Genomic DNA, 26,393 nt, shown 5'->3' on the forward strand with positions numbered 1-26,393 from the left:
ATGTTCTGACCACTACGTTCTATAAACCTATGCAACAGAACTAGCCACCATTATTACATTGCTAAAGCCTGGGAAACCCAGTGATGAGGTAGGCTCGTACAGACTCCTATCACTTATTAATGTTGAGGTCAAAATTCTTGCGAAATTACTCCCCAACAGACTACAGCCATTGTTTCCACTAACTGCATGTCCAGACCAGTCAGATTTTATAACAGAGAGGTCTACAGCACACAATATTCACACATTTTTCACTGTACTGAACTATCTACATCCCAACACGCTAGCGATTGCTGCCTTTTTAGATGCGCCAAGCCAAGAATCTAGGACTGCGTCTCTTTGCGGATCTGTATCCCCAGGAAGTATTCAGAGCACCACCGGAGATCACAGAGGGGAGGGATGGGACATTCTCAGAGCTTTTCCTTTATTACAAACTTGGGGCAACTTGCAGGCAAATACACACAACCTTCCCTCCCCCCACCCACATTAATGGCACTTGAACATTTTATTCAGACAGTTTCCCCCTGGAAACTCATAAAATGCTTATACAGTAACATGCAGAACACCGCTCCCATAACTCGGCCAAAAGCCTTTCAGGGTTGGAACTCAGACTTACAAACACATGTAACGGAGGACCAATGGGCTTACTGTTGTGGTCAACTTACGGTACTTTTGCCCAACTACAATTTGCGTTTGATCCATTTTAAGTTCATCCATCGCTTTTACAGAACCCCTTCTCAGCTACACCCAATGGGAATCAAGGCAGACAACCTATGCTGGAGACAGGGTTATGCCCCGGCCACGTTCATACACATGGCCTTGAGCTGTCCCGCTCTGGCATCATACTGGGCCAGGATTTTTAATACAATCCATGAGATGATTGGCACTCCAGCTGCTCCAGAGCCGCTTTTTGGCTTACGGGGCTAGGTAAGAGACACGCCTGTTCAGACCCGGAAACTACATGCCATGCTATTGCTCTTGTTGAAGCATAGGGTAGCTATACACTGGGGAAGGAGGAGGATCCCTACGAAGGCAGCTTGGTTGCGGTATGACACTTTCAGTCATACACAATTAACAGCATTCTGGGAACTAATGCCACCCGCTACTAGGCCAAAAGACATTTGGGACCCGTTTCTGGAATGGGCAAGCTTGCAGTGAGCCGAGAGGGTCAGTCCCCCAGTAGTCTAATTCTACACCCAAGAGTCAGGGATCGCACAGGGCAGAAACCGTACTAGTGATACCTAAGCAAGCCAGAAATCCGCAGCCAATTATTTGTCAAACTGCTTGTTGTTCCCCCATGCAGGAGCTACCCCAATTCCTAAATCCCTCTGTATCAAATGTTATCGCTGATTATACTGCATTGTACTTGGCAAGATGTTTCATGCGATCTATCCATTTAGTCTTTAAACACTGGATACTATATGTGTACTACCTGTGTTGCTGCTATGCTCAACTGACTAAGTTGTCGTGTTGTTTTTTGTATGACGGTTACATTGAAATGCCAATAAACCAAAATAAAAATATTACAGTTGGAGTTTCAAGACCGGGACGAGAGAGAGGAGATCTATTTGGGAAAACATGAGTAGACTTACACTATGGTGAAGGGGATAGACTGAGCAGAAACTTGGCACAACTTTTTAAGAGTACAGAGAGATATACCCTAACAATAATGTAAGGTCATGGGCCTACTGGCGTGGGGTGGGGGTGTGGGGACATTAGATGCTTTTTTGATGAGAGCAGGAGAGCAGAGTCAGTTCTGACTCATCAGATCCAGCTTACTGAAAAAAGAATTTCACTTGACACCTTTGCGACCCATAAACGTTCCTCAATGGGAGGCATAGTTATGGCTAAATCCCCCAAGGGTGTGCAGAATTCTGTGGATCATCTGTGTCTTACCACCCCTGACTGTAGCAAAAATGGGAATTTAGTCGTCCTCCCCGACTCCTCGTTATTGGCACCAGAGGCGACCACGGTTGTGCAGGTCGATTCTATTATTAATGCATAAACAGCACAGGGGATCCACTGTCTCTTATCACGGGACACAACGCAATTACATCCGGCGTGTGCCATGGTGAGGTCATCACTCGATCCAAAAGGGTCATCAGGGAAAGTACGATAAATTTCTCAACGTCTTTGACTGCTGGTAGAGGAGAGCCACCTGCGAAACGCACTAGGGGAGGAGATACACAATAGCAAAAACAAAAACCCAGATTAAAGCTCCAAGCAATCAGGCCTCATGATAAACCCGCTACAGAACTTAATAAAGGATTGGCCTTGATTCAGACTCATAACAGTGGTAACAATGGTGATCACACTAGTGTGAAATTTGGGGATTACCCTGACCAATGGAAGCGATTGGAGACTCTGATGAATGCTCTTCTGGGGCCCATTTTAGGTAGACTAAGTTCAATTGAAGAAAAATTGCTATCATTTGTGAACTTTGGGAGCTCTGCAGGAAACCAAGGGGCATGTAGGTGTGCATGTGTCGCTCAGGGGGAACCTGTGGCTCTAGCCCCATTACCCGTAAATGGGAATGAGGGGAGGAAAAATGGGGTTATTGAACAAGCTACCGGGAGAAATGTTATGTGCACTAGAGTCCCACATGTACACTCGGAAGTATCCATACCTAATGTTACTACTGTTGCTAGGGGGGTGAGGAACTCAATGACGGGGCCCATAGGCAATCCCTCAACATGCCTAACAGACACTGCAAGGCCAGAAAGGGGAGTAAGGGGAGACAATGCACGGCCACAATCAACAGAGATGTTATCTCTTCTCTAAACATGCAGAGTACACCAGGCCTACCAGTTTTAGACCTACCACCAGAATCTTTCCCGTTTACAGTAGTTTTATCTGGTGTCCCAGCACACAAAAGCCAAAAAGAGGAACCCTTGACACAACTGATCAACAAGGTTGGTGTCCTGGATCGGCAGAACCAGGAAAGCCTTCCCAGGGGCCTGTTTGATAGTGACACTTAGGCATCCTGATCTTGTGTGCAAGATCTTTTTTTAGAGTAATAGGTCTAGTTGAGATGGACTCATGCGTTACATTGCTCCCGTTGGGTTTTTCTATAGACCTTCGCCCTTACCGAATCAACATTATAGAGAGGTGCGTCAACAAGAGGGTGCACTCAGGTGGGCCAATGCACCATTGCAAAATAACGTCATTGCACCACTCAGAGACCTAAATGATATTAATTGACTAGGTCCATTGAAGGAAGTTGATAGAATTGGTGGTACTCCCGCAATTAATCTACATCGCAGGAGGCGGGGAGAAAATATCATCTCAGGGACAGTGGAAGGCCATACTATTTGTGTTCAACAGGTTGTAAATGCCCACACAGGTAGTGGTTCACACACAAATGTTCCCATGTCAAAAAGTATCCAGGCAATCGATAATGTAGCAAGGCCAAACCGGAGAGAAATCAAATTTTTTTCATGGAACATAGCAGGCCTATCCACTAAATTTAAGAATGCAGAAAGGTTACTTTATATTCGTGATTTCCAGATTATTTGTTTACAAGAAACATGGGAACCTGTAAATAATAGCTTTTTTTGGAGTGATATAAAACCTTCTTTTGCCCAGCAAGGAAGGCAACGTCAGTGAGAACAATGGGAGGGCTGGTTATATATGTTGATCTTACCTTACAGGCTAGATGGACAGACTGGCCTGGGACTCTGAGGTTGCGCAGGGGCTCACCTTTTTTACTAAAGGTTACAGGTTACTTTTCATAAATTTTTATAATGCAACGTCACATGGACAGGGTCTCGCAAGCCTGAGCGATTTGGATGCTAGACTCACACAGACGCAGGAGCGAGGGTTGACAGAGCTTCAGTTAGTTTTAGCAGGTGATTTTAACTGCCACCTGTGCCCAAAACTAAGAGCATCTTGTGGGGATTGGTCAACTTGTATGTTTGAGGATGGCTCACACATGGAACATACAAAGGAGGGCAGGGAGCTATGTGGCTTATTAAACATGCACGCGCTAACTAATACTATGGACATGATTGACGTCCAACAGAATAAATTGTTAACCCTACATTTAAAGGCAGTGCTTTTAGTGATCATAACCCCCTCGCCTTATCCTTGGGGGCTGTTTTCCACCACTATGAACCGCCTGGAATGAGAGGGGGCGGGGTGCGGAGCCAGGGCCACGGACCAGGGCAGGAGCTGCAGTGGACACAGGTCAACAGAGAGGTCTTTTATAAATCCCTTTTAATAGAAGGTGAACAGGTGATTTTAAGGTGTCTAGACCTAGAAGTGGAAGAGCAGAACTAGTTGAGGCTTTCAAACAGGTTGCTCAAAAAGTTTATACCTTGCTGAGAGCCCCAGTGCTTAGTGTCAAAAGAGATACCCCGAGATGGTTTGACCCACAGTGTTCCCGTGCTCTTAGAGAGATGAAAGATGTTCTAAAGACCTCCCCAAAAGATAGAGATTGGGTGTCCGTTTGCCGAAAAAATTACAAGTGAGCTGTTAAGGGACGTAAATGTCAATTACATAAGCAAGCTTGGGACGACTTGACAGAGGCACTAACATTGAAAGACTCCAACGCTTTTTGGAGAGTCATAAATAATCCATGCTTTAAAGACTTGAATAAACCTGGGCTGAGTAACAACATCCTGCAGGAGCATTGGTATGAGCTCTTTCATGGGCTCTATAATTACAATCCAAGTACGGATCAGCTGCAGGAGTTTAATGGGGAGTGGGGACACCCCCACTGAGATTCTTATTGAGAATTGAGTAATAAGGATAACCCACAATGTTACCGCCCAATTTCTCTCATTGATGTGTCAGCAAAGGTACTAGGGTGGGCGGTTTTAAATAGGCTGACGGACTGGGCTGATGAGCACCACGTTATAACTGATGTTCAATTTGGTTTTAGGCCAGGGAAATCTACCACTGACCAATGCCTTAATCTAGATCTTATTTCAGCCATATACACAGTAGTCAGCCCAGGGACGATGTATTTGGCATTCATGGACCTAACTGCAGCTTTACAGAGTCAATAGAAGGAAATTGTGGGCAATAATTGGTGGGCTTGGCATGGACCCCGGGCTTATTCACATCTTTAAAACCTTGCACTTAAATACCACTGCTGCGGTCAGATACAGTCAGGCTGGAAATAAAACAGAACCTTTTACGTGAGGGGTGTCAGACAGGGTTGCATATTAGCTCCCTTTCTGTTTACGTTATACATAAATGGTCTTGATCGCGCATTAAGCACTTTACAGGTAGACACCCCAAGGATAGGAACCTGTGGAATCCCAGTTCTGCTTTACGCAGATGACACAGTACTACTTGCATGCACCCCCAAAGGTCTGCAGATCTTAATAGATGGGTTTGTATATTTCATGGAGAATCTGGATTTGTCCCCCAACTTGGCAAAATCTTATGTCAAGGATAGGTACCCGTGGAATCCCAGTTCTGCTTTACGCAGATGACGCAGTACTCCTTGCACGCACCCCCAAAGGTCTGCAGATCTTAATAGATGGGTTTGTATCTTTCATGTAGAATCTGGATTTGTCCCCAACTTGACAAAATCTTATGTCATGGAAGTGGGCAAAAGCCAGGTAAATCCTATTATTATACAACTGGATCTTATTGTCTAGGAAAGGTACAGTCCTACTCGTATCTGGGGATTTTATTTGATGGGCGATGACATTTTAAATATTTATTAAGATAAGTGCTGAACCATGGCTAAATGTACCAGATCAATAATGAACTTTACACAAAGGCTAGGACGTGGTCCCCAGAGCAGATCCTGAAACTGTATAGCTCCATGTGTTGTGCTGAAGTACTGTAAGGCAGTGAAGTGTGGGGATTCATCGCGGCGAATCAATTACGAATAGAGGAGAATAAGTATTTCAGGCAGCTGTTAAAATTCCCCCCAGAGCACGCCATCCCACATTGCACATAAAGAACTGGTGCCTGTTACATTATGGATAGGTGGGCTGTCAATCCCCTAGTTTGTTGGGTAAAGACCTGGTCAAATGAGGAGGCGGCATTAAGCAGGCAGGTTATAGAAGATTGTCTTTCCTTGGACCATGGACTCAAAATTCCCTTTCTAAAATATGTGAAGGAGTCCTTTGAGAAAATTGGATGTGCAGATTTATTTGCTAACCCCTTGAAAATAAGCATGCAGGATGAGGCCCTGGTCAAGGACCAGTTCTTTAAGTATGCTTCGATGCTCCGGGGAGAGAGAGAGCTGACCAAACAGTCGGTAAGAGAATACTTAGTAGCCAGGTCCACCGAGGGCATTGAACCATACCTGCCCTGTATAAGCAGCGCTCATGATAGGTTTTTAATGACTTGGTTCAGGTTAAATCTTTTGCAACATATTTTAGTAGAGCCGGCAGGGTTTACACCACCCTCGGAGATGAAGGGGCCCTGTGGCTGCGACCATAGGTCTCCACAGGACACCCTTCACTTTGTTTTACTTTACCCATTTTATCTACATCCCAGAAGATTTTACTGAAGGGCATTTTAAAAAAAGCCAGATTTAAACAAGCACAGGTGGCACTCTTATTTTTAAAATTGGCCCCAGATGCTTTTACACTTTTTTGCATCACTAATTTTTTAAGGGCTGCGGATCGTTTTCCTCAATACATACTTGCGTACCCCCACAAAAACTGACTCAAAGTTTGGAATGAGGTGCATAATGGTCCACTTTTCCTTCCCCCTTCATGCCAATTCATTATAACCCAGCATTTCTGCTGGCTTTTCAACCCGGACTTTCGACACCTGGAGGGAGGGGGGGAAGTCTTACCATTTCTGACCTCTTTCACAACTGGAACATCCTCACTTTCGAGCACTGTTAGCAGGACTTCCAGCTTCCGGACTAAGAACACTACCACTATGCACAATTGAAATACTGGGTACTCCACCCAGATATCAGAGCAGCCGCCACTACAGACCTTACCCCCTACTGAACAATTTACCAGACGGGCAGAAAATTACAGAGGTTGCATCTCCTTACTCTACTCCTTATTGCTCGTCACCATTCTTAGCCCACAGCCTCGTCATATCACCTTTAGGGAGCAAATACTTTAGGAGACATTCCATTAAGGAAAGTGGCGCAAACTCTGGTGAGACATTCCATAGGTATGAGGGAGGCACATTATAAACTACTTTCCGACTGGTACCTATACCATAGCAATCTGAAAACAATCTTCCTAAAAACTTCCAAACTATGCTGGAAGGGATGTGGGTTGCTGGGCAACTTTCATCACATATGGTGGGATTGCCCGACCATTCGCCCATTATGGTCCACAAATCAGAAACATCCTGGGATACCCAATTCCGGACAACCCGGGCTTTGCACTATTAGGATTATAGGATGACACCCTTAAGCACCAACCTGTGGGTGATAGGGCAATAATATGGCTGTGTCTGGGTGCAGCAAAGTTGGAGCTAACCTTTGCTTGAAAGAAAAAAGAGGCGCTGTCGATGTCTCAGTGGCACACCAAACTCTGGCAGGCCATCAAGATGGAAAAAATGCCAGACATCTTTTTGGAAAACTATAAAAACTTTGAGTACACTTGGGGCCCCTTGGTGACATATCGCTCCAGAGGTCTGCCACTATATGCCTGCCCTACACGTACGAGGGCGCTTCACCTCTTCCATTTCTAAGAGCGTTGACAGCTGCTTCATCAGACAGGGACTGTTCCCTCCTTCTCTGAGCAACGCTCTCCAGATGACCATTCTTGTCGCGCGCCGTCTCCTATAAGTCAAAATGTGACTCAACGATGAACCTCAGTTTCAAGGGTTTTTGTTTGAGGGTAGGGGAAGGTTTTGGTGAAATTTTTGTTCAATGATGTGATTAGCTTGACAGCAATATAAGAATCTGTAATGGTTATTAGAAAATTTCCCTCCACAAGAGAAACTCTGCATTATAATGGTTCTTTTGCGGTAGGATGATGGGAGTTGATATATGCATAAACAAACTAGAATTTTGACCCAAAAAAAAGCCCAATAACGCATTGGTACTCATACCCATCATCAGATAATGACTTTCCTTGCTCATGTAGCCACATCTGATGAGTGGCGTGCGGAAGTGTTGATTTTGCAATCAACATGAAACAATGCAAAGGTTTTGTTTCCCCAGTTCTGGAATGCAACTCACGTGCCGTGCTGCTGTTGACAAACAGTTCAAAAATGGTTTGAAACCCTATCTCTTTTGTCATTTTCTGTTACTTTGTTGTTTTGGGTCTTTTAGTTCTCCTAGCTTCATAATGCCTTCGGTGAACGTGTCTTGGAGCGATATAAGTAAATAAATAACTTAGTGTTTGGATTTGTTGTTTCACCTCTCCCACTGTAGCTATGGACCTAGAAGCCCCACCATATTTAGTGCTGCTGGCTTACAGCCCTCCTCCTTGGTATATACTTAGTTCAGAGTTACATCTTTTCAAATCGAGAAAGGGGATAGCATAACCAATTTTAAGAACGAATGTCAGCAGTGAGTTGCTATGCATGATATTTTCTTCAAATGACTACTAGTCCCCTTTCAAATCACCTAAGAACTGATCTGTGAAGCTCACAATGAATCCTACAAAGCAAACTCCATACATAATTTGGTTTCACTCCACTCACCTATGGAGCCCGTTCCATCAATAATAGCTGCCACAGTTGAAAGTGCTTTTGCATTGCCGTGAAGAGACTCGTGCGTGCCCTGTGGGAGAAAACATTTCAAAATAAAACCCAAAGTAGAACACTCTGTAAATGTGGCAAATAAAGGAATTGCTTCTCGATGGGGGAACATAACAGCCTTAAATAACGATATTGCACGTTAAGCAAGAATAAAAACAGATCAATGCACATAAGCTATTGGTCCATAATGTGCAATGTAGTGAGCTCTGTGTACCCCCAGAAAATTTGATCAGCTTTTGTTTAAGCAGTCAGAGTCCATAGTAGAGTATTTGTGCAAGAATTGCGGTATTTTGATTAAATATCCTCTTAAAGCCCTAACCGCTTTTCCATTGAGTGAGTATCTTTGCATGTGGCGGACGATTTTTGGCCAGGATGTCCCACTGCTGGATAAGTAAGGTGGTCAATCAAATGGAATTTACCATGAACGTTGGGTGTCACAATCTACGTGCTAAGGTGATCAGTTATCGTGTAGAGTAGTAAATAGAACAGTAAATCCCAAAGCCTGTCAGAAACATACTCATTAGCCGCTGCTGCTACATCATAGCATTGATTTGCTGGATTAAGAATATGTTCGAAATCCAGTAAACCACTGCTATGATGTAGCAACTGTGGAAAAACATTGTTATCCACTGTTAAGTCATAAAGTAATTCTAGGCTGCTGTGGCTGGGCTCTCTTAGAAAAGAATAGCCTGCACAACTTCTGGACGGGAGGGAAGGGAAAGCAGAGAGAGTGGTGGGTGGTGTAGAAGTATATATATATATATATATATATATATATATATATATATATATATATATATATATATATATATATATATTATATATATTATTTTTTTTTATTATTTATTTGAGTCACAATTCCAATCAATGACATTGATACACACATATTGAAACCTCAGTATACAACGATCTTGTAATATAACTACATTTTTTTGAAGTTTTTTTTATATTGAACTTCAGCCCTCCTCCCCACCTCAACTCTTACATGGCAGATAGATTTAACGTCGATACACTGCAAGACATGTTCAATATTTTACACACTGCAATATCAGTTCACAACATCATTTTTTTGTACTTGAAAGACAATTTACATACTATCGCTTATATCATATCCGGGTGGCCTAACAGATACATGGTAAGTGGTGCCCAAAAATCTTTATGTCTAGATGCCTCTGGAAGCCCCTCAGCATACACATTTAGTTGTTCCTTACAAAACACAAGATCCCTGGGGGCGTGGCTTGAGGCATCAAGATCGCGGTCGCACTCTACGAGTGCTCCGGACTCCCTCCGTCATCCGCCTTCCATCATCCCAACTACAGCCGCCATCGGACCCCTCACACACCTGCTGCGGCTCCCTGGCTGTCCTGCCCTGCTCCGGTTCTTCCTGGGGGACTGCCCGGTCTCTATGTGCTCCGGCGGACGGCCCTCCTTTCCTGAGGCCTGGCGGGCCTAAGATGGCGGCCCTCGTTCCCGGGCCTGCAGATACCGCCTGGGGGCTCTGAAGCGCGGACTGTCCCAGCTTTGTGGGCCCGCCCTATGACGATGAGACAAGGGACGTCTGTGGCCCGAAGCGGTGGAAAACGGCCCCACTCCTGGAGGCGGCACCCGAGAGATATCAAGGGACGGGCACGGCCTAGGTGACCTGCGGGCGCTGCCATTACTGGAGAGCTTACTACACTGCAGCCCGGCGCTGGGGGCGATCTCCGGAGCGCGTAGCGGCCCGGACTCCTGACGGCGGCTCGGTGAGTGGGGCCCTAATCACAGAGGTGGTGTGCTAACTGCGGTATGAGGGGGGGGTGGGCCACCACGTCGAGTGGCGGGCTGTGCCGCGTTGGGCCCCCTCCCCTGTGCTTGCCAGTGTGGAGGCTGCTGGTATGGCGGAGAGGGCGACTGAGGTGACAGAGTTGGCCCTTCCTTCTCGTGCTGTGATGCCTGTCCCTCTGCTTGGGGGATAGTGGGTGGCCTGGCTCCTCGATTTGTCCTGCGCCTGGTGGATCCCGCGCCTTTCCCGGACGGCTGTTGTCGCCCTGCTCCCCTGAGATTGGAGGCCCAGCGCGGACTGGGGTGCAGCCTGCGCTCCCCGCCCTGCACTTGTGTGGACCCCTTGCTGTGTGCCCTCTTGCCTGCTGCTTTGTGCCTCGAGACACGTGGGGCTAGAGGTGTGCGGAGCTGCTATCATTGAGCTACGCGGGGCAGCTGGCCCGTGGCTGTCTTGCTGTTCCTGGGGGTGAGTCGCGGGAACCTCTGCGCAGTGTGGCCCCCTCATTACCTGCACTGTTACCTGAGCTGCGAGGCACATCGACTCCTACAACCATGGAGGCTCGTCGCCCTGCCCCGGTCTCGCTGCCGTGAGGGCCTGCACCTCCCCGCTGTCGGTGGACCAGGGGCTAAGCTGTGGTTGGTGTGTGGGGCGTATCAGCCACCGTGTCGGGTGGCGTACGGGTGCTGCCCCCCCCCCCTCTCTTCGTCGGGCCATGGGTAGGAACCGCAATACGCAGACCCCAATTCCCCCCCACCCAAACAAAGATGGACCAATTCACCACGTCCGGCCGAGATCCTGGGGCTGGACCTCCGCCTGTCCCTGGAGCCGCCGAGGGAGACCTCCCCACTATCCTGCAGGCGATAAGCGCCTCCCAGGCCTCGGTGGAAAGCAAGATCGGGGAAGTGAGGGTGGATGTAGCCCTGATTCGGCAAGACCTCCGGAACGCCACTGCACGTATTGCGGAAACGGAATCCCATACCTCCACGGTGCAGGACGACGTGGGCGCCCTCAAGACCCAGGTTGCCCGCCTACAGACGCAGACTTCGGAGTTGCACTGCAAAGCAGAGGATGCCGAAAACAGGGCCCGGAGAAACAACCTCCGCCTCCTGGGATTTCTGGAGGGGGTAGAGAAGGGCCGCACCAACACCTTCATTGAGGCCTGGGTCCGCTCCTGGATGCCCAAAGAGAAACTCGCCCCCTGGTTCGCGGTGGAACGAGCTCACCGCTCTCTCGCTCCTAAACCCCCTCCTGGAGCCCCGGCTCGTCCCATCATCCTTCGAATCTTCAACTTCCGGGACAGGGACGCAATTCTGGGGATGGCCAGGGAACTGGGTCCCTTGCTATTCCAGAACTCCAAAATCAAGGTATTCACGGATTATTCCAGAGAGGTACAGACTCAGCGCCAATCCTACGACGAGGTCAAGCAAAAACTCAGGGCTATGGGACTTTGTTACGGCCTGCTCTTCCCAGCACGTCTCAAGGTGATCTTCCAGGACAAGACATTCTTCTTTGACACCCCCAAAGCAGCGTGGACCTGGCTCACGGAGGAACGTCCCCTCCTGCCTGGTGCGGCCCCCTCCCCTGCCCGAAGATCATCAGTGCACCCGGCACACGTGGCGCCTAAGGCTCAGAGGAGTCGAACTAGATCTCGAAGACGGGGCAGCCGCCTGGGAGGAGGTTCCCACTCGCCAGGGGTGTAGTCCCGATGGTCCCAGACTCAGCCCACGAATCAGAGAGCTTCTTTCTCCACCTTGGCCTCCTCTCTGATTGATATGGGAAGTATCCCCGGGTCGGATGTGAACCTGCGAAAGGCCTTATTGGACTCAGATCTGTCTGGGAGCCCCGTGATCCGGGGTTTGGTGGTGAGGAGGAAATGTAACCGATGTTGCAGACTGGTCAATTTGCATTTCACTTGTCACGACTTTCCACAGCGGGTCCGCTCTTGACTTTATGAGCGGGGTCCTGCCTGGCTCCACTGGATGGCCCTATTGGAGGTCCACCTTTCCAATACAGTGCCGAGCTACTTCATCATGTTCATCTTATGCTTAACGCCTTTTGCATTTTGTCTATTCAGTTGTGGGCATTCATCCGTATACATGGAGGCGGGTCCACTTTAGCCTCGCTCCTGTTTGTTTGGTTCCTCTTGCTAACCGTTTTAGATTAGTGCATCGCCTCTTAGAGGGGTTGTTGGCAGTTGGGGGCTTTATGGGGCGACATATGCTTCCACTTCAGAAGTGTAGGGTGGGGGGAGTTGGGGGGGCGAGGGTTGGGGGGGGAGACCGTTGTCTCCCAACAGTTTATTTTTAGACACCTACAGGCCACTGTTTGCGGTGCCTACCGGCCGCTGGTTGCAGTTCTCCTTAGTAGCCTTCTCTCACAGGCAGGTCCACAGCTGACACGCAGTTCATTGCCTCCACCAGTTTGTTATTTTTGTCTGCCTACGGGCCGCCATCGGGAACGGCTGCTGGCAGTCGTTCCCCCTCCTCTCTTCGGGCCTTCACCATTGACGAACAGATCACCATTTCCATAGCCCCCTCTCTGAGCCTACATTTGGGTGGATACCCTCCTCCGACTGGGTGCGGCCCCCTGTGGTTATCCGTCCCTCCCCGTCCTATCCCTTCCGATGACATACACTCTCACTAGGCCCATCCACATCCTTTCCTGGAATGTCAATAGCCTCTTAGACCGCATCAAACGCACGGCTGTCCTCCGCGCTGCCCACCGCCACACACCAGACATCCTCTTCCTTCAAGAGACACCTCCTGCGTACACAATGTAACTTCCTAGCCCGTTATGGCTTTGACAGGGTCTGGCACTCCGGCTTCACAAGGGGCTCCAGGGGAGTGGCTATCTTACATAGGAAAGGCCTTCCCTTTACCCTAGCTGCCACAGAGACAGATGTACAGGGCCGTTATGTGGTGGTCTCTGGTTCTATGGAAGGACGCCCCCTAAACCTCCTGAGCCTCTACATTTCCGCTGCCCTCCTGCCTCCAACACTCCGCCATCTCACACAAGTGATTTCCACCCTCCCGCAGGGTCTTACAGTGTTTGGGGGAGACTTTAATGCCGTTATGCAGCCCCTGCGTGATATGACGGGGACCCCGTCCGAGGCCCGTGTCATCTCGGCCAAACCCCTGTCAAGCTGGGCCTTGGCCCTGGGTCTCTGTGACGTGTGGGGCGTTTGGAACCCCTGCGCAGATCAGTACACCCATATGTCGGCGTCCCACCATACTCACTCCCGCATTGACCTCCTCCTGATGCCGGCCACTGACTGCTGGCTGGTCTCTGGCGCCGCGATCCTGCCCAGAGGGATATCAGATCATTCTCCCGTCTCCCTCCGGCAGGGGTTTTCTCCAACGGGTCCACAAGCGGTTTGGCGGTTGAACGCCTGGTTCTTGCAGGACTCAGACCTGTTCTTGCAGGACTCAGTGGAGTCACTTGGTCAAGAACTCAGTCACTATTTCTCCATCAATGCGGGCTCGGTTCCCTCACCGGGGACGTTGTGGGAGGCAGGCAAGAAGAATGACCAGAGGTTTGGTCCACACGAAGCGATCGGAACAGACGGCCCAGCTCGCGCAGCTGGAATCCCAGGCAACACAGCTGGAAGCTGCCCAACTCTCTGGCGGGCGGGAGGATTCTTCCCGGCAACTAGCAGCGGTTCGCAAAGAGATTCGCCGAATCTCGCTGGAATCAGCCAAAATGCTCTGGCGCTCGTCAGTGGCTCGCCTTTATGGGTGGGGGGGATAAGAACGGCAAGCTCCTTCATAACCCACCATGATCGGCTAACCCCTGATCTAGCCCTCCTTTTCATAGACTTTGAAAAGGCCTTCGACACAGTGAATTGGGACTACCTGCGAGATGTGCTGGACAGGATGGGGTTCGGTCCATCGTTCCGCCATCTCATCAAAGTGCTCTACACCAACCCCTGAGCCTGTGTACTTATTAACGGAGAGCTCTCCGAGGCCTTCCCGATCCAAAGGGGCACGCGTCAGGGGTGCCCTCTCTCACCACTGCTGTTCGCGTTGGCAATGGAGCCCCTGGCGGCACTCATCCGACAGGTACCACTTATTCGGGGGTGGGCCTGGGACTCGAGTTAAGTGGACAAGATAGCCCTATATGCGGACGACGTGCTGCTCTATCTGGCGGACCCGAAAGTTCTGGCCCCAGGTGCTTGAAGGTCCTCTCGGATTTCGAGAGGGTCTCTGGACTTCGTCTAAACGCGGCGAAGTCCACTCTGGCCCCACTGCATCCCTCCAGAGATTGCTACGACTGGCAGTCAGTCATCCCCCTTCGGAGGCACTCGGTCAAATACCTTGACGTCTGGGTAGCTCTTCTACCGGAGCTTGAGTTGGCCCTGAACGTCATGCCCTTGGTCGTCAGGATGAAGGCGGACCTCAAGAAGTTGCAAACCCTTCCCCTGAACCCCTTGGGCAGAAGTGCGCTCTTCAAAATGATGGTCCTCCCCAGTTTCCTCTACGTACTGCAGAACATCACGGTCCACCTTCCGGGTAGTTGGTTTCGCGAGCTTGAGCTTGACACCTGGTTTCTCTGGGGAGGCGGGAGACCACACATATCCCTGGCACACTGTCGCATTCCCCTTTTGACTGGGGTATGGGGGTGACCAATCTTCGCCACAAAACGTATTGTCATCCACGATTGGTATGCGGGCGGCTGGTTCGACCCTGCCTATCGTGTGGAACTCACTGCGTTAGACTTTGCGCAGGTCCAGGCGCTTCTGTATGGTAGTCCAGTGCCACAGGCGATGGCCCCGGTCACCAGGACGGTGTTTCCTGCCTGGCGCATGGCCTTACGGCACGTGGGATGGGACCGGAAACTCACTCGACAGACGCCAAAATGGCATGGGTCCTGGATGCGGGAGGTCTCGTCCCTGCAGGGGATCCGCAGGTGGGACCTCATTGGAGTTTCAGTAGTGCTCGGAGATGTCTGGGTGGGGGACCACATCCGTCCCTTTGCAGACCTGCAGCAGCGCCACGCTCTTCCTCACTCCCAACTCTATTGTTACTTGCAACTAAGACACGCCCTTTACACGTATGTCTCGCCTCCTGTCTCCCTTCCAGAGTTCAGCCCACTGGAGGCCCAGGTGATGATGGGGAACCTTGTTAGAGGGGGAGTGTCCCGCATATATCGCTCCCTGGTGAATAATGGTCCCGCGTCCCTAGATCGGCTCAGGGCCCGCTGGGAGATTTGGCTGGGCCCCCTAGAGGCAGACTGGAGGGATGCCCTCATGGCGCCCAGAACCTTGACCACGTCATCCAAGCTGCGCATGGTCCAACTATACTACCTACATGCGGCATACCTCACCCCAGCACATCTATTCCAGGCCCGGTTGAGGCCCTCTCCAGCATGCCCGCTGTGTACCTCAGCCCCTGCCGATTTCTATCACATGGTGTGGTGTTGTCCGGTGCTGGCACCGTTTTGGAGGGGGGTGGAGCTTGAGCTTACGCAGGCCTTGGGATGGGAGGTTCCACACGACCCATTTCGTATGTTGCTGGGGGTCTTTGAGGGCCTGGATGGCTCGAGAGTGGACAAGCGCCTCATAGGGATGGCTGTGGCAGTGGCCAAGAGGGACATAGCAGCGCATTGGTCACAGGCTAAGGCACCCACTGTGCAGAGATGGAGGAGGGGAGTGGACTGGTGTGGGATCCAGGAGGAGGCCCTATTTGAAGCTCGGGGATGTACTGACTTATTCAACAAAGTGTGGGGTAAATGGTTTAACATGCTGCCACCATGATGATCTGTCTTCCTTCTAATCTCTGACATACTGTAACCATCGTAGGGACTGCTGTGTTAGATGCTGCTGGACTGACCCGATTGTTGTCGTCAATCAACCCTGTCATGTTCCCTTTAATGCTTATTGAACTGCAACCAATGAATTTCTTTGTTCTTCTAAAACTAATAAAGTTGATTATAAAAAAAAAAACACAAGACCCCTAATCCAGTTAACTAATGTTTGGATATCTCTAGCATTCCAATGCATAGCCACAGCCCACTTAGCATACAGGGTGGTAATAGCTACTATTCATCGGTTTTGCTGCTTCAATCCTTTTAGCAAACCCATTAAACATATCTCTGGTGTACAGCTGATATTTTCTGATATAATTTCAGTTAATATCTGCACCACTCACTGCCAGAATTTCGCTATCTCAGCACATTCCCATGCCAGGTGTATAAAATCCGCACCATCCTGCCCGCATCTTGTCCATTAAATCAGGATCTCCCTTTGAGCCTTGTCCCCCTAGTCTATTACAGGCTATCATAGACATTGTGAACCCCAATATAAAAAACATAATAAAGTCCTCCCTCTCCACAGCAAAGATTCCAGTATAGTGGGGATCCGACTACTCTTTCTAACCTACGCCCCATCTTGCTCCTCCCTAGTCTGTGTAAGCTGACTGAAAAATGTGTCAATAGGAACTTACAACATTTTTAGAGAAAACAAATTCGCTGCACTCTAATCAATCAGGTTTCAGAGCGCAACACTATACAGAATCTGCACTATTGTATACAACTGAAACCCTAAGAGCAGCCCTTGACCAAGGAAAGAGAGCAGTCCTGGTGCTATTGGACCGGTCGGCTGCTTTCGACACGGTCTCGCATGTCATTCTCCTAGACCGCCTTGCATCTTCTGGCATAGCTGGCACTTTCCTAGAATGGATAAAGAACTTCTTGCAAGATCGCCGTCAAGTGATCACACTAGGCTAATATAACTCAAGAAAAGGCACTTCTATCATGGGTTCCCCAGGGTTAGAGTCTTAGCCTGACCCTCTTTAATGCCTATATGGCCCCACTGATTAAGCTAATATCGTCCTTTAACATAAACACTATCTCATATATGGGGACGATACGCAGCTAATCTTGGTCTTGGACAATGATTCTACTCAGGTGGAAGAAAATCTCTGCAATTGTCTTACAGCGACTTTCAGTTGGATGAATAATAACCACCTGAGGTGTAACTCTGAAAAAACCGAGATTGTACCATTAGGTCAACAAAAGGTTTTCTCGCCCAAATACTACCCCCCAAACACAGTGAACATGGTTAGAAATCTTGGAAATAAATTTGACATCACCCTATCGTTTAAACAGAAATCTCTGGCACTTTCTCGTACCTATTTCCACATTATAAAATGCCTTAAACAATTATTCGATCTGATTCCCATTTCAGCAAGGCAAACTTTTGCTGTTGCCCTCATCACCTCCAGGCTAGATTATTGTAATAGTCTCTATGCAGGAACTAATGCTCCAGATGTTCCAACATGTGGCGGCACGGCTAGTACTGAAATGGCCCAGGAGATGGTCCGCAATAGCAGCGCTGGATATCCTACACTGGCTACCAATTCACAAACATGTCTTATTTAAGGTCCTTATCACTTTTAGGGCCTTCCATTTTTTGGGCCCGAATACCTTCAAACTGGTTTTAAGCGCTATTTTCCCTCCCGAAGATTAAGATCAGCAAATGCCAGTCTGTTGAAAATACCTGCCTTCAGATTGGTGTCAAAGGGAGGAAAATCGCTCACAGTCTTAGGTTTAAAGGCTTGGAATAAATTTCCCCCACAACTTCGCCAGATTACATCAGAGTCCCTGTTCAGGAAGGCACTGAAAACCTGGATCTTCGGTGCACCGGACACTCTCTGCAAAACACTGATCTGATCTCCCATCATTACCATTAGCAGTAAACCAGCTCTTTTTTCCATCTTGGATTTCCGTCTCAGTGCAAAGATGCTCCTCGGAGTGATAGTCACACTATACAAATACACCATTGCATTACATTACATCTTGGACATCTAACTTCCTTTCGCAACCCATAGATTTTTTATTGCATTGGGGTATAGTAAACTTGGTGTAGATATTTAAAGTGAATGATACGAAGATTGCAATTAGCTGTGAAATGTCCTGTCAACTTACAACAAACCTCCCAGTCCTCCCTGGATATGGGAAGCGCCAGTACTGAGTTCCAGTTATCTACTGCAGTGGAGGCCTCGCACTCATTCTCGCGTCGAGAAGCACTATATAGTTTAGTGATTATCCCCCCACTTTCCCCACTTCCCAGCACCGTCTGTAGCTCTTTCAGTCAAATTGGTTCCTGCGGGAAGCTCGGGTTTAACGAGCGCAACCCCGCTCACAGTCAAGCATATACAAAACTTCGCATTGCTCGGTATGGTCATCCTACTTGAAAAATCCTTTAGAGATGGAAAGGTACCATTCTTGTACATGTCACCTAGCTTGGTAATCCCCACTGTCTGCAGTACCTCCAAGGCTCCGCACTCCCTCGTCACTGAGATTGCAGGGTGGGCAGCAACTGGCATGCCAGGCGCATATATAATATCTCTCCCTGCGTGAGCAGCCAGTACATTCCACGCCCACACAGTGCAGTTGACTGGGTTAATATCTTTCCTGTTGCTTTCCTCACAATTATATAATATTCTGACCAACAGTGGAGTTGGGTGCACCCTATCCACCTCCACCGCCAGGTGTGGCATGAATTTTTGTGGGAAAAACCAATAGAGCACAAATTGCGCCTGACCACAGAAGTAATAGAGACACAGATGTGGGGCCTCGACCCCCGCACGTTCCAATGGTAGGGACAGTGTGTTCAAGCTTCATCTTGGCTGCTTACCAGCCCATACCAGCGACAGCAGGCAGGACTGCATTGAGTTTTATTGGGACATTAACAAACAAGTAGAGAAGCTCAGGGAGTGTAGCTATTTTTATCACAGCAATTCTGTCTGCCAATGACAGTGGCAAACGCGCCTATAGTGTTATTTGCTCTCTAATCCCAGTTACCGCCCGCAAGTCATTGTTAATACTGTCTCGTGATCTCTGTGCATCCACAATCCCAGATACTTTACTGGGTCTACCGATCAGGATAGCCGATACTCCAACAGGAATTGTTGCGTACTATCAGTTAATGGAAGAATAGTGGATTTCGGCCAAATTATCCCCAACCCAGATTGCAGCTCAAAAAGGACATACTCTCGTAACACAGGGGGTGAGTGGATTGCCGGGTCCTGCACATACAATAACATATCGTCCGCAGAGAGGGCGATCACTAATGGTCTTTGCCTGAACCGTAGTGCGGTGTACGCATGTTTTTGGTGGAATTTCCATGCCAGAGGCTCTAGTGCGAGTGTGAATAGCATCGGTGACCGTGAACATCCCTGCTGCATGCCTCTTTGAAATGGGAATAGATCAGTCACACACACATTGATGCGCAGCCTAGCACAGAGATTGGTGTACAATAGAGTTATCCAAAAAAAAAAAAATAAAGAGAGATATCCAATCTTTGTAGCACTACAAACATATATCGCCACTGCAGCGAGTCGAAAGCCTTTGCAGCATCTAGTAGTACTGCCATTGCTTAGGTGTCCGGGTCTATTTGGTGCATCGCTGCAATAATTATACGGAGATTATGAACTGTCGATTGCTTAAGGACAAATCCCGACTGATCCAGGAAAAACAATTTGGAGATCAATGGTTGCGGCCTGCATGCGGTCATTTTTGCCAACATTTTAGTGTCTATATTTATAAGTGATAACGGCCTATACGAATAACATTTATTAGCAACCATATCTGGTTTTAACAGCGTGACCAGAAAAGCTTCTCTTAGGGAAGGGGGGGAGGAGGGTGGAACACTCCTTTCTCATAAGCCTTAGCAAATGCCTTTAATAAATGTGGCGCCAACTCGTTAATATGAGCTTTATAGAATTCACTGGGTAGCCCATCAATTCCTTCTGCCTTACATGTAGGCAAAGACATCCTCTATATCAAACGGTTGGGTAAAATACTCTTGTCCATTTGATAACCACCCCAATGCAATATCTTCTAGGTAGTTATTAACTTCAGTACCAGGAGTGGACTGTCTGGTTCCATACAGTTTTGAGTAAAAATCTGCAAGTATTTTGCCTATCTCAGGAGTAGTGTGCCAGGCCATCTCATTTTCATCTAGCATTTCTGTGATGAACTCCTGTCCTTTGGGTAATGATAGTATGTGTGCAAAGGAGTGTACTTGGCCTCCCTCCCTCAACATAATATAGCGCCCTGGATCTCCTGGTCCGCCATTTGATTGTGTTCTGTGGCCAGTTCCCGTATGATGTCAGTCTTAGGGCACTGTTCGTATTCACGTTCTAGCTTACTAATCCTATCCACTAGCACACGCATCCTATTCATCAAGTCTTTTAATACTCCTGCCTGGGCACCCATGCACAACCCCCCTTATTTTTACCTTAAATGCCTCTCAGAGCTTACCTACATTCTCCACTGATCCATCATTTTCTGCGAAGTAGTTGCACATTGTCTCCCCTATCTTGGCCCTAAACACTGTCTGTTAGGGACGATGGCTGCAGACGCCACTGAAATGGAGGCCGCCTCCCTAGACATCAGCCAGTAGTCCAACCTGGACCACGAGCTGTGCCCTGTTAATATAAATGTGCCCTCCTTCACACCTGGGCTACGGACCCTCCATATGCCTACTAATCCTTCAGTCTCAATCAATTCCCCTAATGCCTTAGCAGCCTGCTTTATCGGCCCTTCTGCATTATCAGAGCGATCCAGTCTAGAGTCTAAGCTCACATTCATGTCCCCACCCCAAATTACGACCGATGGCGGGTAGGATGCTATCCGTCTCCAAACATTATTAAAAAATGCAGGAACGTCTATTGGGCCCATACGTATAGACAAAGAGCACTGACGTATCTCAAATCTTACCCAACACTTATATAGTACCCTACCCAGTTCAACCACCTCAGACTCAATAACTTTGGATGGAGTCCCTTTCTTAACTAAGAACAGTGTACCCCTTGACTATGAGGAAAAGGATGATGCAATCCTAACCGTGGCTCAGCGAGCACTAACCTTTAATGTGTTGTGTTTGGTAAGATGTGTCTCCTGTGGTCATTCAATCTGAACATCATGTCTGTCTAAAACTGCCAAAACATTTTGGACTTTCTTGGGGTTATTTAACCCACGTATATTCCATGTAACTAACTTAAGACAATCGTTAAGCCATGTACCATCCTATACACAGCACCCTCCGTGTGAAGTTCTGATGCAGCCAGCTCACTGAAAGAAGAAACGTCATCTCAATCCCTCCCTCCCAAATTCTGCCACGTATTCTCTCACCCCCTCAAACTCCCCCACCCACTTCAGCACCCCCAACTTGCTAAATGCATCCCAATTCGTGGAAACTAAAAAACCTATTAACCACTTAACCCAAAAACACATTTGGGGTTCACCCATTAGGGGACAGAAGAGTGCTATCTGCCGCCTGTTAGATCTGGGAGGTGGACGAGCTAATCTAATACCTGACAAGGCAACAACAGTAACCATATGGGTAATGTCCATCAGCATAATGATCTCCAAAGTGTCCCTTTGACATTACATACCATAACTCAACAGTGTTTCAGCTAGACCAACTTGCCTTTATACTGACCATAGCTCATACGTTCTAGGGCACTGCAGCCATCACACATCAACCTTGTCGCTACACTTGCGACCTTGCTCACAATTCATTCCTCATTGTTCCTCTTCATCTGGTCCGGCAGATGATTCCAGTCAGCGTCTCTAAGTTTTTTGCATGTTCCATGGCCGCTGGCGGGTTCGTGAACATTTTAGAAGCACCTTCCAGTCCGATCTTCAATCTTTCTGCGCAAAGCATTAGTCTTGATAAATTCTCTCCTGGCAGTTTGCACTGTAGCTGGGAAATCCAGGAAAAACGGCAAGTTGTTGCCTTGGTGTGTAATCTGCCCCTTCTCTAGTGCTAATCGAAGGATGGTGTCCCGATCTCTGTAATTTAGCTGCTTCACAATAATAGGGCGCCGTGCAGCTCCCAGACTTGGGCCCACCGCTAGGGAACGATGTGCGCGTTCCACTACCAGCATTTGGGAAAAGTTATCAGAACCAAAGATCTCTTTGATTAGTCCTTCTATAAACAGTTTCATTTTGCCCACGTTTGTTGACTCCGGCAGCCCAACTATTCTTACATTGTTTCTCCTGGACCTCGCTCTAGGTCCTCTTTCTTGGCCTGAATAACTATGAGCACCTTTTCTATATTCAGAGTTTTATCCCAGACCGTTTACATACCATCCTCTACCACAGAGACTCATTGTTTCACCTAACCCAATCTGGCTTCCTGTTTATCCAATTTTGCAGCGATACCGTCCATACACAGGCATGCATGCATCGATTTTCCCATCAATGGACTGTAAACTGCTCTGCATTGCAAGTAGTGTATTGTCCAGCGTGGAGGCAGACTCCACTGGGGCCTCTGCCTCCAAATCTGAAGCTGCTTTTTGCTGTGTCCTATTAGCTTTGAATGTGAGGCGGGCTGCGACTTATCTGGCTTGCCCATTGCGCACAGTCTGCTGATGCTCTGACCTTTCTGACTCACTGTCGTGATCCACCTACAGCGGTCACACTCCGCCAACATCTGTGTTGTTGCAACTTGATGAAGCTGTGCTCAGTTTAACACCACTTGTTGCGCAATGTGGCCCACAGTCTAATATCGTATACTAGCACTCAACTTTCACGCAAATGTACAGCTGCCAGATTGGAACCGCTTGTGTAGGACTCCAGTCTCACTCCCACCTACCACCAAAATCACCTTCTTTACTCTTTGTTTCAATCGTACTTGGGCCGCAGTTTATTCCCCAGACCTCACAGAGACACACCTTATTGGGCCTCCACTTCACTTCTCCATTCCTCGCGGCATGCCCAGACCCCGCCAACGCACACTTCCATGCCGCAGGCTTATACTTTCCATCAGGCCATTCGATTCACTCCAAACTTCACAGGCCTAGATACGGCTCCGGTGGCACAACAGCAGCACTATGGTATCCTCAGCTTTTTTCCTCTTTCCCCCCACAATCCGAAGCACCAGTATTGGGTGCCAATCCGAGTTTGCTTACGCCGCCCTCAATTATACACTTGCTGATTTCTTTCTCGCAAGTCTACACCACAAGCACAGCTACAGTGAGTCAACAGCACGCGGCATTGCGGCAGCGACTGCAGGCATTTTTCTCACCTCTTTTGTCTCTTTTTGTGAGAGGTCAGCGGCGGTCTGCCCCACAGGTTCACTTGCCGCACGGCAGCTTCGACCACGGTCATTCACTCGCCAGCAACTCTCCTCACCGGCTGCCCCCTTAATACTGCTGATAATCAGGCTAAGGTACATCCCATGGTGAAGGTATCCTTAGAATAGGGAGGGGATACTGGCAAAAAAGGTGGTTATAGCCTCTGCCATACCTGTACAATGTCTGCTAGGCAATAATCTGGATTCTTTAGCATAGGCTGAGGTCAAAAGAAAGACCCATGCAGCTATGCTAGGTATACCTGAAAAGGTGTGTGTAAAAACAAGAGCACAGTGCAAAGCCCAGGATGAAAAAGAAAAGTTGGAGCATGGAATAATGGCCCAGGTTTCCAAGAGAAAATGTAAGAAGTCTGGGAAACCATCTTCTGATCAGACACTAGCTAGAGGTCCCCTATTCTCAGGGAGAAGACCAGTCAGCCTTAGAGGGCACTGAGCCCCTTGAGCATGTGCCTAACATGGCAGAGCTCTTGGGCTCAGAGGGACTCTCTAGGAAAGATCTGTGTCAGGGATAGAGGACCTGTCCAATTGAAAGCCTGAGACAGCAAGTTTCTGATCAGTTAAAGGGAGATGTCAGTGGGTCCTACAGAACCTATTGGAAGGAGGGAACTTCTTTACACTGAGGCCAGAAACCCAAACCTCGAGCCATGAGGAGCATGGTCGCGCCTCAGCAGTGTAGTTTCTCCTCACATTGGCTCATGACATACCCCTAGCTGGGCATCTTGGCCAGGCCAAAACTTCGAGTAGGTTTGTCACCCACTTCTACAGGCCAGGTATGTCCCAGAAGGTGAAGGAGTTTTGTAACTCCTTTGCCTACTGTCAAGTAAGTGGCAAGACAGCTGGCCACGCAAGGGCCCCTTAAATTCCACTTACAGGGGTTGGGGTTCCCTTTGAAAAGGAAGGGATTTTTATTGTCGGTCCCCTTGGCCCTCCAACTGCATCAGGGAAAAGATTTATACTGGTAGAAGTGGATCATGCTACCAGGTATCCTGAAGCTATTTCCCTGAGGACTACCATTGCTCCTGAAGTACATACAGCCCTCATTGGTATCTTTACCAGAATGGGTTTTCCAAAGGAGGTGGTATCAGGCAGAGGTTCAAACTTAATTCCTGGCTAACTAAAACACATGTGGGCAGAACGTTGAGTGACCTAAAAGTTCACTACCCTATATCACCGACAAGCAAAAGATCATGGTGAGAGATTCAAAACGATCATGAAGCAAATGATTGGTGGACTCCCTGAAAAACTCAGAAGGAGATAGAATGTCTTACTACGAAGCCTGCTTTTCACCTACAAGTTAGTAGCACAGACGGGAGTAGGGATTTGCCCCTTTAAACTACAGTTTAGTCATCCTGTAAGGGGAGGATTGTGTCTTGTGACCTCTCAAAGTGCCCACACAGGACATTGTGGATTATATGCTTGGCTGAGTACATAGAAAAAGCATCCACAAATCTTGTGGCCAGCCAAGAGGTCCAGAAGCTTTGCTATGACCAAAAGGCTGCACTGGTGGAGTTCCAACCAGGGCAGAAGGTATGGGTTTTGGAGCCTGTGGTCCCTAGGGCCCCAGGACAAATGGAGTGGACCCTACCCAATCCTAGAAAGAAAAGTGGAAGTCACCTATCTATTGGACCTTGGCAGTTGCAGGAACTCAAAAGGGTCATCCATGTAAACCGCCTTAAACCCTACCATGACAAGGCTGAGATGACCAGGTGATGATCACAGATGAGAATCAGGAAGAAGAGAGCGAACCTCTCTCTGACCTCCTCTCTAACAACCCTAAAGATGGGTCAGTGGAAGGTGTTGTCCTTTCAGACAACCTCTCAGCCCAACAGCAGGCTGGACCTGTACCAGTATGCTGAGCTCCTCTCTTTGTCCCCTGGTGTACACATGATGTGGACACTGGGGCCAGCCTACCTGTCAAATAAAATATACAGGCAGTCTGATCATATCAAAGAGAGCACCAAACCTGAAGTAAGCAAGATGCTGCATTTGGAAATCATTAAACCCTCTGAGAGCCCGTGGGCCAGCCCAGTTGTCTTAGACCCTAAACCTCACACTCCGGATGGTAAAAAGGAGCTGAGCATTTGTGTGGACTATAGAGGCCTCAATACTGTAACTAAAAGTGATGCACACTCAATTTCTATGGCTAACACATTAATTGACAGCTTAGGGGCAGTCCAATATCTCAGTACGTTTGATTGGACTTCAGGGTACTGGCATTTAGGTCTGACCCCTGAAGAAAAAGAAGAGTCAGCATTCTTGATCACAGATGGGCATTATCAGTTTAATATTATGCCCTTTAAAGAATGCCCCTGCCACCTTCCAGAGGTTGGTGAATAAAGTCCTTGCTGGGTTGGAGTTTCTTAGTGGAGCTGTCTATAGATACACCTGGCAGGGTCCTTGAGGCTCTGAGAAGTGCAGGCCTCACTATATCAAGGCATGCAATGCCAGATAGGGCAGAGCTCAGTCGTATACGTGGGTCACCTTGTAGGTGGAGGACAAGTTCAATAGCTACAACCTAAGATGTGTAGGACAGTAACCCTTTGTGACATGGTCACCCCCATGTTTTGCCTGGTACATGATGCAATTTCGACTGGAAGTGCACTGGGTTCCTGTTAACCGGATCCCAAGTGCCAGAGCTCTTTATCAAAACTATGCACTTGTTTCCCACAATTGGCAATACCTTTATCACTCTCTAAGTCCCCAGTAAATGGTACCCCTGGTACCTAGGGCCTGAGGTACTAAAGAGCCCACCCCCCCCTCCCCAAGTGCTGCAGCACCAATTATACTACCCTAAGGGATCCCTCACCAAACAATTTCAGGACTGCTACTGCAGGCTTTGCGTCTTGGTGCAGACAAAAGAGAAACTACGACATGCCACGCATCCCT

General features: G+C 48.3%; 1 protein-coding gene across 4 annotated transcripts in view; it reads right to left on the reverse strand.

Annotated features, from left to right (window-relative positions):
• SLC37A2 (solute carrier family 37 member 2) overlaps nucleotides 1–26,393 on the reverse strand; it is a 926,772-nt gene that overhangs the window by 153,850 nt on the left and 746,529 nt on the right. For all 4 annotated transcript variants that reach the window (XM_086957324.1, XM_086957323.1, XM_086957320.1 and 1 more), the window contains one exon: nucleotides 8,587–8,665. In XM_086957324.1, coding sequence (XP_086813450.1) covers nucleotides 8,587–8,665 — 79 coding nt within the window. The remainder of the gene's footprint in view (nucleotides 1–8,586; nucleotides 8,666–26,393) is intronic.

Source organism: Lissotriton vulgaris, chromosome 2_1, assembly GCF_964263255.1.
Source record: "Lissotriton vulgaris chromosome 2_1, aLisVul1.2, whole genome shotgun sequence".
Taxonomy (NCBI): Eukaryota; Metazoa; Chordata; class Amphibia; order Caudata; family Salamandridae; genus Lissotriton; species Lissotriton vulgaris.